The sequence below is a fragment of the Chiloscyllium punctatum genome, chromosome 11 (assembly GCF_047496795.1).
Source record: "Chiloscyllium punctatum isolate Juve2018m chromosome 11, sChiPun1.3, whole genome shotgun sequence".
NCBI lineage: Eukaryota > Metazoa > Chordata > Chondrichthyes > Orectolobiformes > Hemiscylliidae > Chiloscyllium > Chiloscyllium punctatum.
Genome location: NC_092749.1, coordinates 78,563,968 through 78,579,359, shown reverse-complemented (window position 1 = coordinate 78,579,359; position 15,392 = coordinate 78,563,968). Strand labels below are relative to the sequence as shown.

General features: G+C 38.7%; 1 protein-coding gene across 1 annotated transcript in view; it reads right to left on the bottom strand.

Annotated features, from left to right (window-relative positions):
• tcp1 (t-complex 1) overlaps positions 1 to 14,929 on the bottom strand; it is a 58,479-nt gene extending 43,550 nt beyond the window's left edge. Inside the window, exons 1-6 of the mRNA XM_072581090.1 lie at positions 14,770 to 14,929; positions 12,841 to 12,926; positions 8,040 to 8,168; positions 7,121 to 7,218; positions 3,893 to 4,003; positions 2,741 to 2,922 (exon numbers count right to left, since the gene is read on the bottom strand). Of these exons, the coding sequence (XP_072437191.1) occupies positions 2,741 to 2,922; positions 3,893 to 4,003; positions 7,121 to 7,218; positions 8,040 to 8,168; positions 12,841 to 12,926; positions 14,770 to 14,905 (742 nt within the window). The 5' untranslated portion in view covers positions 14,906 to 14,929. The remainder of the gene's footprint in view (positions 1 to 2,740; positions 2,923 to 3,892; positions 4,004 to 7,120; positions 7,219 to 8,039; positions 8,169 to 12,840; positions 12,927 to 14,769) is intronic.
• Positions 14,930 to 15,392: the final 463 nt, after the last annotated feature.

Genomic DNA, 15,392 nt, shown 5'->3' with positions numbered 1-15,392 from the left:
GTCTATGGCTCGACCAGAGAGTCCCCTATCACAAATTGATCGCTTGGAACACATATCCCCCCATTACATTACTGTACTAAAAGCTTAGCAGTTGATACTACATTCCCAACAGCCCATCACCCCCTACGTTTTCCAAAACACCATACTTGTTTGAAGTGGGGACAGCCACAGGAGACTCCCGCATTACCTGCCTCCCTCTCCTACCTTTCCTGGAGGCAACCCACTGACAGCTTTTCTCCCTTCCTATAACTGCCATCCAGCACCTCTTACCTCCTGTAAATGATTAATTGCTTCTAACTGCCATTCCAACCGATTGATGTGATCTCATAGCTTGCTCAACCAAACAGTTACTGCAGACAATCAGTAATATGGAAACTCTTCCTAATCCTCAGCATTCCCTACAGTGTGGAAACAGGCCATGTTTGGCCAACACGTCTACACTGACTCTTCCAAGAGTAACCCATCCAGACCTATTCCCCTAAACATATTACTCCGCATTTCCCCTGACTAATGCACCCTAACCACATTCTCTTGAATATTATGATCAATTTAGCTTGGCCAAGTCACCTAACCTGCACATCTCTCAACTGTAGAAGGAAACCGGAGCACGCAGAGAAAACCCACAGATGTAGGGAGAATCTGCCAACTCCACACAGTCGTCCAAGGCTGGAATCAAACCTGGGTCCCTGGCATGGTGAGACAACAGTGCTAACCGCAGAGCCACTATACCACCCTCAAGGCCTACTCTACTAAAGACTATCTTTGCACCTTAGTCTGCAAGCCAGAAAATAGCAGTCTTACTACTCTAAAGCACTGCTCCAGGCTAACTTAGTTTGTATGTTTTATATTTTTAAATTTTAATTAAGAGACAGATCTCAAAACATAGAATCAAAAAAGAACCTCACTGTGATAGATCTACAAAGAAAAAACAATAAGGTAACACTTAAAACAATCCACTTTGCTGCTCCTGTGCTGTGAGCTCTCCACAGGTTCCTCCAAGATCAGCTGTGAATTTCAGATTGTTCATTTTTCTTAGACAATGTCCAGAGATACTTCAACTCAAACAGCAACAGCAGTAGCTGTGCAGATTTACTATGTCTTCTGCCTGCCATTCCAAATCTCATCAATTGCAGACAATAATCCTTATCAACTCGTCACTAAACGTTTTCTGTGTCTTTCTCTCATGCTATATTCCTAGTAAACTACAACTGGATAAGTATTTTCTCTTCTCAGACACTACTTACTCACTGTCTCTAGACCTGGTTCCTGATCAACCAAACCTATGTCACTTTTTGAATCATAGTATCACCTCAAGAAATCCATCTCTAAATTCAGCTCCATACTGAACTTGTGGTAAACTGTGGTAACCTTCTGCTTGGATTGCTTAATTCATCCAATCTCTTCTCATTTTAATTCCTGTAGGCTATTCATGTGAATTTGTACTGAACTCTTCCTCCAAAGGAAACACATCCTTTCTGTAGCAGTGCTCAGAAGTATGTACACTACCCCAGGTGTGATCTATAACAAGGGTTGTGTGTACACCTTTTTATACCTTGAGCAGAATTTCCTCACTTTGATACTTGAGCTCTCTAGTCTAACAGCATTCCATTTGCCTTTTGGACACCCAGCTATACTTCACAATTGATGCACACAAAGACTTACAATACTCAAGATTCACTGTCCTAGCATTTAACCACTGGACACAAATCCATTCTTTATTCTTCCAGAATGGATAATGCTACAATTAATGACATTGAAATGCTTGCACACTCAAACTATAAGAACTCTTTGCAGTTTTGTACTATGTCTACATACTGTGCTCATCTTCTGTGTACAGTGAAGGCCATCCCACAGATATTTTTGTGCGACATCACTAACCACTTCCTTCCAACTTGAGTCCAGGGTCTTACTTCACATGCTCTCTCTCCTAATTCAAGTCCTAGCCAGATGAAATTAAATAAGAGATTCACTGATTTTAACTAAAAATCATGTGTTGAACATTACATCTGAAATCCAAGCAAATTATCTATGTTGCCACACCTATCTACTACAATACTTAGTCAAAAATATTCCTTTTGATTCACTTGACACTAATGGGTCACAGATCAGTCACATCTAGGCCACACTAGATAAGGACGGTAGATTCACTTCCCTGAAGTACATTAGTAAATCAGCTGGGTTTTTAAATGACAAACAAAATGGCTGCACCAGGTTAGCTTTTAATTCCAGATTATCTGGAACTGTATTACTCAGGACATTAACTTGGGGTTCCGGATTATTAGACCAGCGACATTACCAAAATCCATCCTTCATTCAGTGGCATTGTTATTTTCTCATGTTCTTCTTGCTCACAGGAACACTAGCGAATTCCAATCCAACTGCTTATTGCCCATTATTTGTGATACGATTCCAAGCCACAATGCAGGCAGTAGTGAATTCCCATCTCAGACCATGCAGTAAATAAAATGGAATTGATTTTTACCTAGAAGTTTGTAATAACCTTGCACATGTTATGTCTTGCACTTCGGCACTATAAAGCAAAGCAGCAGACTTTGGGTCCCTGTGTTCTGCAAAGATTCTACATTGAGTATGTGCAAAACACTAGTTTTCTGACAAGTCATGCACCATCTCCAATTCACCTGCTGATACACTGAAGTCACTCTAGTGGTATTAATGATTGACATTTAAAAATGGCGTAAATGGTGAAGCTGAGGCAAAGTTAAACGCTGTTGACATTTACCTTGTGAACCAACAGTACAATTAAGTGCATAACCATTCACCAAAAGACTCTCTCTCTGGCTCCGTCCATGAGCCTTTAGCAGATTTATCGCCTTGATTGGATAGCGGGGCTGACCTTTAGCATCTGTGAATTTTACTGCATGAGCAGCATCGACCACCATGTTGGCAAAGAAATCTGCATCACTGTGCAATTAAAGTCAAGGTTAATAAGAATCATAGAAATTTAAAAATTGTCCAAGAATTACTTCAGGTATGTTTAAGAATTCACCCGTCTCACACTCAAGAGGCTACATTATATCGAGTGCATTATGGCTTTACATGTGTCAACTTGAAAGACTAGTCAGCTAGAAATGTTTGTAGATAATTTCCACTCATTCATAAAATTCAATGCACAAATATACGGCGGCCAATTGAAATAATCTACATCAGAAACAAAATTTGTCAGGTGACAAGACAAAAAATTGTTGCTATAATCATTGTTATTTCAAGACAAATGAAAACGGAACAGACACTTTGTACCAAAATGTAGTTGAAGAAGAATTAACCACCAAAGTATGATAACAGAATACCTACAGTGTGGAAGCAAGCCATTCAGGCCATCAAATCCACAATGACCTGCCGATAAACATTCCATCCAGACCCAATCCCCTACCCTATCCCTTTAACCCTGCATTTCCCATGGCTAATCCATCTAACCAGAATATCTCCTGACATTTGCCTTAAATCAAGAATGGAAAAAATTTAAATCTAATGCCATCTTGCAGCATTTCATACTACTTGCTGGTATCAAACAATTTTGAGGACTCCGGATTTATTTCAATTAAGATTCAAAGTTATCTTTAGAAGGTTCCGTTGCATTCAAACACTTGTTTCTAATCAAGAAAAACCAAGCATAGGCAAGAAAGCAAGCCTTGAACATGTGCAGTTAGTCAATACCAACTAGCACTTAATAAAGTATAACAGACTTTAACACTAACAACTTACACATTTTTAAAAAAAACCAGCCACATTTCTTGCCAATATATAAATATCTCATTCGAATTGATTCTATTAGGAATGCCTACTAGAGTACAAGGACAAGAAAATCACATTGAATTTATCCTTCTTACAAGTCAAAAAATTTCAGAAACACATGTTTCCGTTCAAAAGATACACTCCAATTATTTTTGATGACATGGAGGTTTTAGCAGCATTGACAAGACACTCTCTGCCTAGTTCATCCATATTAATGGTCAAGTTCTCCTGGATGTAACGGACTGCCTCCCTGTTAATAAAAAGGAATATGTTTACGTGACATTGTCTTTATTTAATAAGATTCATGCTGGGATCTTTTACAGAAGAAAAATAGTGTATCAATACAAAAATTTAACTAAAATCAATGTTTACCTCTATGGATAAAACATGACATTGCTTTTTTAAAATTAAAATTACGAATGGTCTTCCTTTGATATCAGACTACCACAAACCAGCCATTTCTTACTTCATGACATTAGAATGGTTAAAGCAGCTTCATCTTATACACAATAGACACCGAAAAAAAAAACCTGTGGATGCTGTAAATCAGAAACAAAAACAGAAGTTTCTGGAAAAGCTCAGCAGGTCTGGCAGAAATAGAAATCAGAGTTAATGTTTTGGGTCCAGTTCAGAGGAAGGATCATTCGACCCGAAACATTAACTCTTGATTTCTCCTTACAAATGCTGCCAGACCTGCTGAGCTTTTCCAGCTATTTCTGTTTCTGTTTTTGTTTCACCTACTACCCAAATGGCTGCAAATAAACATGGCAAAAAGTTCATCTCGATGGCTCAGTGTTCGAGTATTTGTGCTTCCACATCTGATTTATTGTTCTCAGCAAGACAATTCTAATGACTTTACGTAGTCACAAAAAGCAAGAATACATCAACAGCAACATGCAAAAAAAATTCATACATCTGTGCAGTCATTTTATTTGTACAGACACAAATTCAGTACATTGTTATGACTATATTTTTCTCCCCACAAATAATAACTAGCAAGCCAAGAAACAAAGTCAAGCTAGCCAAACAATGCGGGTTAATGGAAAAGTTAAACATTTCTCAAATCTAAACCCAGGCAACAAAGCAATTTCTTTTATGAAATAAAAACTCATATGTATATCTTGAAAATGAAGACCGAAGCGGTAGCAACCACTGTTCTACAATTCTTTTACAATATGAAGTTTATAAGGGAAACAAAATGGTCCCACAACTAACACTGATTGGAGCAACCATGTTTATTATTTGGGTTCACCCTGTGTACAATATTAGTGCAACACACAATGAGTAATGGTGTTCGTATTTAAACCATGGAAGAATTAAGTGTCAACTCTGTATTTCTGAAAACGACTGTAAGGCATTTTGGTTAAGATATGTGAATCGCTATAGTCTCAAACTATTACTGCTGAATATATCTAACATTTTCCATGTGGCAAGGGAAAATACAACCTGCAAGAATATGCAGATCGCAGAGACCCTTAAATTAGTTCCTTCAAACTTACCCTCACTTCACCATTCGTAGACATATGCAAAAGCTTTATTCAACTCCAAGATTCTCTTAAAAATAATACTTTTTTAAAATTCACTCATGTGATGTAGATATCACTGGGAGCTGGGCTAGAGTTCAAAGATTATAACTATTATACTGAAGAAACAGATACATTGTCAAATCAGAATGGCTTGGTTGTGACATTGCAAGTGGTTGTATTCCCTTATATCTGTTATCTTGCCCTTCTAACTGGTAGTGGTCATGGGCTTGGAGATGCTGTCTAACAAATCTTGGAGAATTTTTGAAGAGCATTTTACAGGTAGTACTCACTGCTGTTAATGAACATTGGTGGGAAAGGGAGTGAATGCCTGTGGATGTGGAGACAATCATAGGGTTATCATCTTCTGGATGAAGTCAAGCTTTTCAAATGTTGTATCGTATTTATTCATCCAAGTGGAGAGCATTCCATCAGATTCTTGATTTGTCTTGTTGACAACAGACAACTTTGAGGAATCAGGTGGTGTGTTATTCACTGCAGGATTCTTAGCTTCTGACCAACTATTATAGCCACACAACTTATATGGATATTTCAGTTCAAGCTCTGGTAAATGTTGACACCCTTCCCAGAATGTTGATAGTACTGGGGATTCACTGACAGTAATGCCATTCATGGTAAAGAACAGCATGGTGGCTCTGTGGTGAGCACCGCTGTCTTGCAGCACCAAGGACAGAGTTTGATTCTGCCCTCGGGAAACTGTCTGCACAGAGTTTGCACATGCTCTACACATCTGTGTGGGTGTCATCCACAGTCCAAAGATGCGCAGGTTAGTTGAATTGACCACACAATATTGTCCATTGTGTCCAGGGATGTGCAGGCTAAATGGATTAGCCAAGGGAAATGCAGGGCAACAGGAACAGAAACAAAAGTGGGCTTGGGTGAGATGGTCTTGGGAAGGTCAGCGTGGACTTGAGGCCAAATGGACCACTTCCATACAGTAGTGATTCTAGGATTTAATGACAAGTCTATATTCTCTCTTGGTTGGGCTGAGGGCATATTATTTTTGAGCCAGAAGGCATAGATTCATGTCCTAACTGCTTCAACACCTGTCATAACATTCTTGAACAGGTTGATTAAGAATATCTACTCTAAGGAGCTCCTGCAAAATGCACTGGAGTGGAGATGGCTGACATCGAATAACCACAATTATCTTCCTTTGTGCAAGAAATTGTTCCAAACAGTGAGAGTTTCTGCCCAATTCCCACTAACTCTAATTTTGCTTGGTTGAAGTCTCTTGACGTCAATGTAGCCTTGATGTCAAGGATACCTCGCACTCACCTCTGGTGTGCATGATTGAACCAATGCTGTAATGAGTTTGGAACCTAATGGCTGTCACAGAACTCAAATTGAACAGTGAGCAATTTACTTATAAGTAAGTGCTGCTTGATAGCACTGCTGATGACAACTTTCATCATATTCATGAACAGCAAGTTCACAAGTTCTAGTTCAATTCAGAAATGGTTGACAGACTTGTATTTGAAACATTTCCACTTGTACTAAATAAAATAATTGCCACAAACCAACTCTTCCCACCTGCTTGCTCCAAACTTGACTTCATGTAACAACTATTCAATGTACCTTCTGTGCCTATTCTTTGCACCCCACATTATTGACATTTTTACTTAATAAAATGTTACAAATACCAATTCAATACTTCAAGATTTGACAAGTTTTAATTCACCTGAAAAAAAACTTCAACAGCAAACAATTATTTATTTATCATGCCAGAGAACATAGTACAACTTAATCTGCCACACATCTGTAATAGATTTAATTGCAAAACTTCCGATGCTTGACTTATTGAATACATTTTCTGAACTTACTTGCAGGCAAGGCGATAACCACCAATGATGGAGGTTGGATGAATTTTCTGTTTGACCAACTCATCTGCACCCTTAAGTAGTTCAGCAGCAAGAATAACCTGCATTAAAGGTGAAAGGAACACAAGATGTCCAGTATTAATTATTCTTCCCACCCAGAATACATTTTGAAAGCTGATGGATAGGTTTGTTAATCTAGCATTCATAAAATAACAAGAATTAAACAACTAAAAACAGGCAATATTTTAAATTCATACACAAACCAAATCATCGAACAATTTGAAGAAATTTTAATATTACAGATTATGGAAAGTTACATTTTAATTCTGAAAATCCAGTTTTTGAAGATAAATTTGAACTTCATTATTAAATTGAAAGTAGTGATTAATTCATTTTCCAAACTCAAAATTGAGTATTTCTACGTAAAACACAGCATTCATGAACAACAAAGCATAATATAATGCCACCAACTTGACATCAACAGGATACAGAATAATTATTTCTCTATACCCCGAGGGTTCATGTTTTACGTTTTTGGATCTCAAAATAATACTGTCTCCCTATTTGATGTGGACAACTGTATTCCTGATCCACTGTCATGAATTAATTCTAAACAGTAATAATGGTCTCAGTCTATGGTGCTGTAATTTGTTCCAATCAGTAAACAAGTGTTAGAATAATTAAGTGAACAGCATTGTGAATCTACCTACAGCATGTGAACTGCAGCAGTTAAAGACAGCAGCTCACCATCATCTTTAACAGCAACGAGAGACTGTCAATTAAATGCTGGCCACCAGCAATACACACTCCACAAATAATTTTTTTTTAAATTGTATTTTAGAACAATTCAGGTTAATCCACAGGTATTTCTCATTAGTACATTTCCAAAATAGAAGCAGGGCAGTTGACACAGTTGACTTACAACTGATGTTGTACCATCCCCTACTTCCTTGTCTTGCAGATCAGCTAATTCACATAACACCTTAGCAGCTGGATGTTCTACTTCAAGCAGCTGGAGAATTGTTGCTCCATCATTAGTGATGGTGACATCCTAAAAGATCAGAAATACGTAAAATTTAAGAAATATGAAAATCCAAAAGATACCCTAAAATAATTTATTCCACCCACAATAAGTTTATGCATTTTGCACTAATTCTTACAATACCAATTCTTAATTTTCCTTTAGAGGTCTTCAAAATATAGTAGATGTGACATTGCTAAAGGAAAGCACACTACAGTAATCTAAAACTCTCAAGAAACATTCAAGAACAGAACATAAAACTAAAATGCAAGAATGACAGCTTGAACATTGAGTTTTTTCAATATTAAATCAACATTATACTGGATAGATAAAGGAAAATGATCAGGAGCAAATCAATACTGGGGGAAGATCTGTGGATATGGTCACAGGATGTCTCTTCAGCAGAGCCACAGGCTGAATCAAACTAGCCTGAAATCTTACAATAAGGCAAAATCTGGCTTGCTGATATATAAATCTGCATCAGGCCACATGTATTTTTGGAATAAGTTGCTTTCTATAACTTAGATAAGTTTTAAAATCTATCCAATGAAACAAAATTGACATTGATACACAAACTAGCCCTGCTCACTTTCAACATCACTCTTCATTATAATGGCAGTTTAGACAGTAAAGCAAGTCACTGAAGAGCATGCCTGACAGATCAGCTTGCCAAATCATCCAAAAGCTTTATCTTAATGGTGACTGGACAAACATTGGTTGGAAGACTGATTAGTCATATTAATTATCACCCACAGCTAGGGAATTACTGCCACAGAACCTATTGAGTTTACTTAATCCTCAATTTGACTGTTAGAGAAATTGCACTTGGAGTATAATTTTGCTGCTATATATTTTACAATTTATAGGCCTGGTGACTGACTAGTGTTAGTGACTACTTCTTCACAAATGCTTAAAAGTACAGCTTGTCTAATCATTTCTGGTGTCATCCATCCAAGCACTTGGACATCAGTGCATCTCTAATCCTACCCAATCTACAGCCACATCATTGAACTTCTAACTAAGTTGCAATTTTTGATGCATTGTCTCAGCATAACTGTTTATTTAATTTTTTGTTTATGATCTTATATGTAACTACATCTGTGTAGCCAATCTTCCTCATATCAGTTTTATATGGTCTTTGGCTGGTATTTTAGACTTGAGCTTTATTTACCTTTGGTATTTTTTTTTCTTCTGCAGTGCTCTTGCTATTTCTTTGCACATTCTCCTCACGAGTTCACTGATCATTCTTTCCTCAGACTTGCCCGGACTATCTCAAACAGTCTCACAACCCCTATCATACCATTACACAAGGCCAGTTCCGATCATTCCCTTGAATTGCTCTTACACTATATCTTTGCTTGCTAATCCCACTTCCTTCATCATACTCTTTTGATTGAAAATCGAGTAACTTAACATTGCATTTTCAGATTTCCAAAAATTTAGGACTTCCCTTTCAGCAAGACAGCACCACTGAGGCCCCTCTCCCATTAAAAGTATTAGTCTGCCTCAAACTAGTGGTTCCTCCAATATATCTCTCATCTTCATTGTCTGAGGTCCATTATCTTGAGTCCTTTCTCAAACATGGTTCCCCGGACAAGAATTTCCATTCAGCTTTGCAAAGTTGCCAGGCAAAGGAATCAAGACAGTACTTCATCAAGATGTTTGATTGCATGCTGAGTTTCAAGAAACAAATACACAGCATCACTGAGAAAGTCTATAGCCTTAAAGCTTGTCTTTAAACATTTAGACTAAAAGGTAATGCTGAATTATAGAACACATTTGCTACACACAAGAAAATTGACAGGCAGGAAGGCTCAGAAAAAGGGGGAACCCAAATATGCAGAACATAAAAGCATCTATGCTCACCAAGTGATAACAAGATGCTCTAAGGCAATTAAGAACACTTGCCTTAACACGAGTGAATCTTTGTAAACAGGATATCAAGTGATAACATTCACAGCTGTTCCCTTGTGAAATTAATGAAAGTGTTTGATTCTGACCCTGAAACGAAACTCGGTACTATCAAAAGCCTTGTAACTGATGGTCAGGTCCTGTCAATTGTAATGGATTCTTACTACCTCTTGCAAGCTAAGAAAATACAGAAGGAAAAAACATCTTTTCTGTTACAAGACCCTGACTTGAGAGTTCAAAACGACACGAGAGGAGAGAGAAAAACCATTATAGTGCTCGGGCTCCCGAAGCCAGTAGACAATTTAACTCTTAGTGCTTACCTGCTATGGATGGAACTTAATTGCATTTTTGAGACTTTATGATGATACTGAGTTACTGGTATGATTACTGGTTATTAAATACAAATTCTGTAAAAGGTAATATTGATGAAGCTTTGACATCCTTGCTGACCTTGCAGACCACTCTACAGACCGCCCCACTGTCAATTCTAACTAAAACAGATCTTGTCTTAGTTGAATTTGAATCACAACCCTGAAAAGAAAGCATGTTTAATTCAAAGACTAATGAATCAGTTTAAATGCAACCTTACAGTAACATCTCAGCCTCAGGTACAGAATGATTCAGTGCTTAAAAAGAAGTCTGCTCAGAGCTTGGAAGTTATTCTAGATCTGATATTGAAGAGCTTCTGGCTCAATGTGTCTGGAGCCATTTTATGGTCAAACATTTGCCCTCCTTGCTAAGAAGCCATTTTGTAAAACGAGTGTATCTGACATGTCACCTTATGAACTCTCCAATTAGCTCAGACTGGTACCTCTTTATGATAGGAGTTTATCTTGCTGGCAGATGCCTAACTCGGCTGGGTAGGTTTTTCCCACCTGATGAATGACTTCGGGCCTGCAGGAGTGATTAGTCAAGCGTACACAGACCTTTTAAGACCATAAGACATAGGAGTGGAAGTAAGGCCATTCGGCCCATCAAGTCCACTCTGCCATTTAATCATGGCTGGTGGGCACTTCAACTCCACTTACCCGCATTCTCCCCATAGCCCTTAATTCCCCGAGACAGCAAGAATCTATCAATCTCTGCCTTGAAGACATTTAGCGTCCCGGCCTCCACTGCACTCTGTGGCAATGAATTCCACAGGCCCACCACTCTCTGGCTGAAGAAATGTCTCCGCATTTCTGTTCTAAATTTACTCCCTCTAATTCTAAGGCTGTGTCCACGGGTCCTAGTCTCCTCACCTAACGGAAACAATTTCCTAGCGTCCACCCTTTCAAAGCCATGTATTATCTTGTACGTCTCTATTAAGTCTCCCCTTAATCTTCTAAACTCCAATGAATACAATCCCAGGATCCTCAGCCGTTCCTCATATGTTTGACCTACCATTCCAGGGATCATCCGTGAGAATCTCCGCTGGACACGTTCCAATGCCAGTATGTCCTTCCTGAGGTGTGGGGACCAAAACTGGACACAGTACTCCAAATGGGGCCTAACCTGAGCTTTATAAAGTCTCAGTAGCACAATGGTGCTTTTATATTCCAACCCTCTTGAGATAAGTGATAACATTTTCTTCCTTACGAGTTATTGTCTTTCACTGTTGTCTGTCTAATTAAGAATTTTTTTGTTATGTGATGTTTTTGTAAACTTTTGTATAAAGGAAGCCACTTTGTATCGGTATATCAGAGTAGCCTGCTAAGGGCACTTGAAGAGCTGGTTCTTTCCTCTCCTAGGTTATTAGAACCTAGTTAGTTTAGCTTATGTTGTAACAGTGATGCTATTGGTAAATAAAGGGGTTGACTAAAATTAAATTAATCTGTAAGTTTTTTATTTCAGACTCCTAAAGAGTACGATCTCCAGGACGGACCAAGAGGGGCTTACAGGTCTGAGTCCATTAAGGATTCCCTGGGCCGTCTCAAATCTGTACTTTAACATCACTAACATCAAGCCACCTGTTAGCATGCACATTATACCTTAGATCTGGCTTCTATAATGTCGTCCTGGTCAGCCTCTCATCTTTTACTCTGTATCAACTAGCAATAATCAAAGCTCTGCTGTGTAAGCTAACTCACACCTTAACTCCTGTTCCACTATTCCAAATCTAGTTAACTTGCAGTAGCTCCTGGCCCAATAATTTTAAAATCCTCACTCATGCCTTCAAAACTCTGTTGTTATGCCCTTTCCTACTACGTAACCTCTTCTATCTCAGCTGGCCTTGGACATCCCCATGCTTCTCCAAATCTGGCATCTTGTACACCACAATTTAATTGGTTCCAAACTCTGGAATTCTTCCTTAAACTGCTCCACTTTTCTCTCTTCTTTCTCTCTCAAAACCTATTATTGTACAAGCCTTGGGTCAGCTGTCCCTATGATTCAAAATCAGCATTTTTTCATCAATGAAGTTAAGCATCTTTTGACACTTAAACACATCATCCAAAAAGTAATCAATGAACAGAAGTCAAGAGATTTCTTTCCTGGAGCGTAAACTGGGAAGTGGAAGGGAGCAACAAAGGGAGGAGACTTGAAAGTAGGGAGACTCAAGATACAGAGCAAAAGGTGAAGGGGAATCAGGATAAATGCCACAGAAATGAAGATGACTGCATTGAAAGTAGTCAAATCCATAAAGCAAAGTTTAGATGTGAGGAGACAACTGGGCTTTACTATATTCAACTGCACAAATGAAGAAGCTTAGCCATTTGGCCAAGCGCACCCAGTGCTTATGAAAAAGCAACTGACCATTCAACAGAAGATATACTAGGTGCTAAAAATGTAAAGAGTGGTAAATTTTACTTACACCAATATCATCGACTAACATTTTATCGAGGCCAACTGGTCCCAAGGAGCTTTTGACAATGTTGGCAATGGAGGCTGCTGCCATCACTGAAAAGAAAACCATTATTCTAGCATTAAAAGGCAAATGAGAATTTTCTTTTGAAACCAATTACAAGAAATTGAGTACAGTGGCTTAACAGGAGTAATAGAGAAGATACTTTAAATCCCACTCGGGCATGTTATGAACTTGAATTCAGCTGAGCGAGTGAGTAAATTGAGGATTAAATGCCATTCCATAACACTTAATGACACCGACTGTTATTTTGCTTAGAATTCAAAGTAGATGATGGGGTGGTATTTGAATTTATTTTGCTTTTGTAGAAAAGACAATTTTCACTTTGTTAGGTTGCTGTCAATATCATTGCTGTACTAGAACAATTTGACTAGAGGCATGGCTAGGAACATACACTTCAGCAATACAAATAACATCTCTCTCAATCTTTCCTTAAACTGCTCTGCTCCAGGCAAAACAACTTCAGCCTTCTCCAGTGTGGACTCGTTGAGCTGAAAAGCCTGTTTCCACACTGTAGGGATTCTATGCTAGTTCTCATTTAGTAGTTCAGCCATGCCCTCTACATCCATCCAATTATCACCTTTTTTGATTCCAAATCAACCCCTCCTATCTTCTCAAAGAGCAACTTTTGGATTCCTTTCACATGCCACTGTTGTATTTTTCTAGTTTAGTCGGATTCTCACTTGTATTCACAACCTAACATTATCACATATTTTGCTTCAGACTCTTATCAATATTTCCCCTTGTGGGCAAGTGCCTCAACAGTAGCCAAAACTGGTTTCTCTTCAGTAACCCAAGGTGCCATTAGATGATACTTTGAATGGAAACAATTTATGATAGTATGGGAAAAAATACCTGTTGGAAAACTAGTGCAGGCAGCAAATGCTCTAATAATGCTTTTGCATCATGACAGCTCTCTGATTAAAGGCAGCCACTGTCCTGACAGTTTGCTACTCTAATTTACTGGGATGCGTTTGTTCTGAATATGCTAAAAACAGCGATTTCCCAATGAACTACTTTCATTTTGATTACTTGTGGCCTTTTCCCCAGAGTCTAAGGGACTTCCTGGTATCAGTTCCAACAATACATCTTTCCTCATTTGGCATGAAAGGCTATTATCCAGAAAATTCTTTTGAGCTATTATCGTCTATATTAGGATAATTAAAAATGCCATTCTATAGTATGAGCACGTGTATAACAAGGACGAATTACTCCCATTACAAACAAATGGGCAAATTAGTCCTCAGGCTAAGGATTCACATCATAAGCTTCAATATATAAAAACGAGAAATCTAAGAACACAGTGGGGCGGGCAGCCATGAAGGATGCATAAAATAATAAAATAAACGTTAGCTAATACTTTTCTGGAGTTGCATTCAAGAAATACTGTAACTGAAAAAACAAGCTGAATCTCCCATCCGGTTTTATCACGCATTTTGTAGCATGCTTGTCTCAGTTTAACTGAACCCTATAATAAATTGAAGCAATTTGCAGGATAAATAGAGCCTCTTTATCGAAGTATTTCGGGAGCATGAGATACTTCATGTCAGACTTTTATCTCAACACTAAAGGAAGGGTTGAACGTGGGACGGTTCTCCAGACGGGAAGCTTCTGGAACATTCGGAGATGACGGGCGGGGCCGAACCGCGATTCGGGGCAACCGTTTGCCTCCGAATCCAAGAGCCAGAAGCCGAGCTCGCAGACATGAATAAGTTTTTGGATTCTCGTTTTACCTACTCATTCACCGATAACGCACGTGTCTTTATCCCACGAGGGACCACGAAAGATCCCAGATCGCTCTACCTGTGGGAATACCACTCGGAAAGAACTAAGAAGCGTCACCTTTCTTCGCTTACAAAGTCATCCACTATATCTTACCATTTTGAGTGCGAATCGAATCTCCAGACGTTCTCTGCCCCAGTACATTTAACGCACCTTCCATCGCCGCCATGTTCAACTCCTTCTCGCAAACAGGAAAAGAGAGTCCCCGCGGTCTGCCGGGATTATGTGGCATTGTGGGTAACTTCACATTGTTGCTATGGAGAACCAGAAGAACTCCGGGTGTTCGACATCTGAACCAAGAACGAAAGTTGCTGGAAAAACTCAGTAGATCAGACAGCATTTGCGGAAAGGAATCAATTAACATTTTAGATCCAGGAGAGTCACTGGACCGAAACATTAATTTTGCTTTATCTCCATTGATGCTGCCAAATCAGCTTAGTTTTTCCAGAAATTTCTGCTTTTGTCTCTGTTGCTCTGGAGTTGATTAAACGACTTTTCACCAATTCCCTCCCTTGCCCACATAAATAATTAATCACGATAAGGTTTTTGTCAATTTTTTTTCGGGCATCTACTCTGCATTGTCTGGGCAACTGGATACATGCGTGTTTTCTTAGACAATGTTAAAAATCACATGAAGGGCTTTTGCTCGAAACGTCGATTTTTCTGCTCATTGGATGTAGCCTGACCTGTCGTGATTTTCCAGCACCAATCTGATCTAA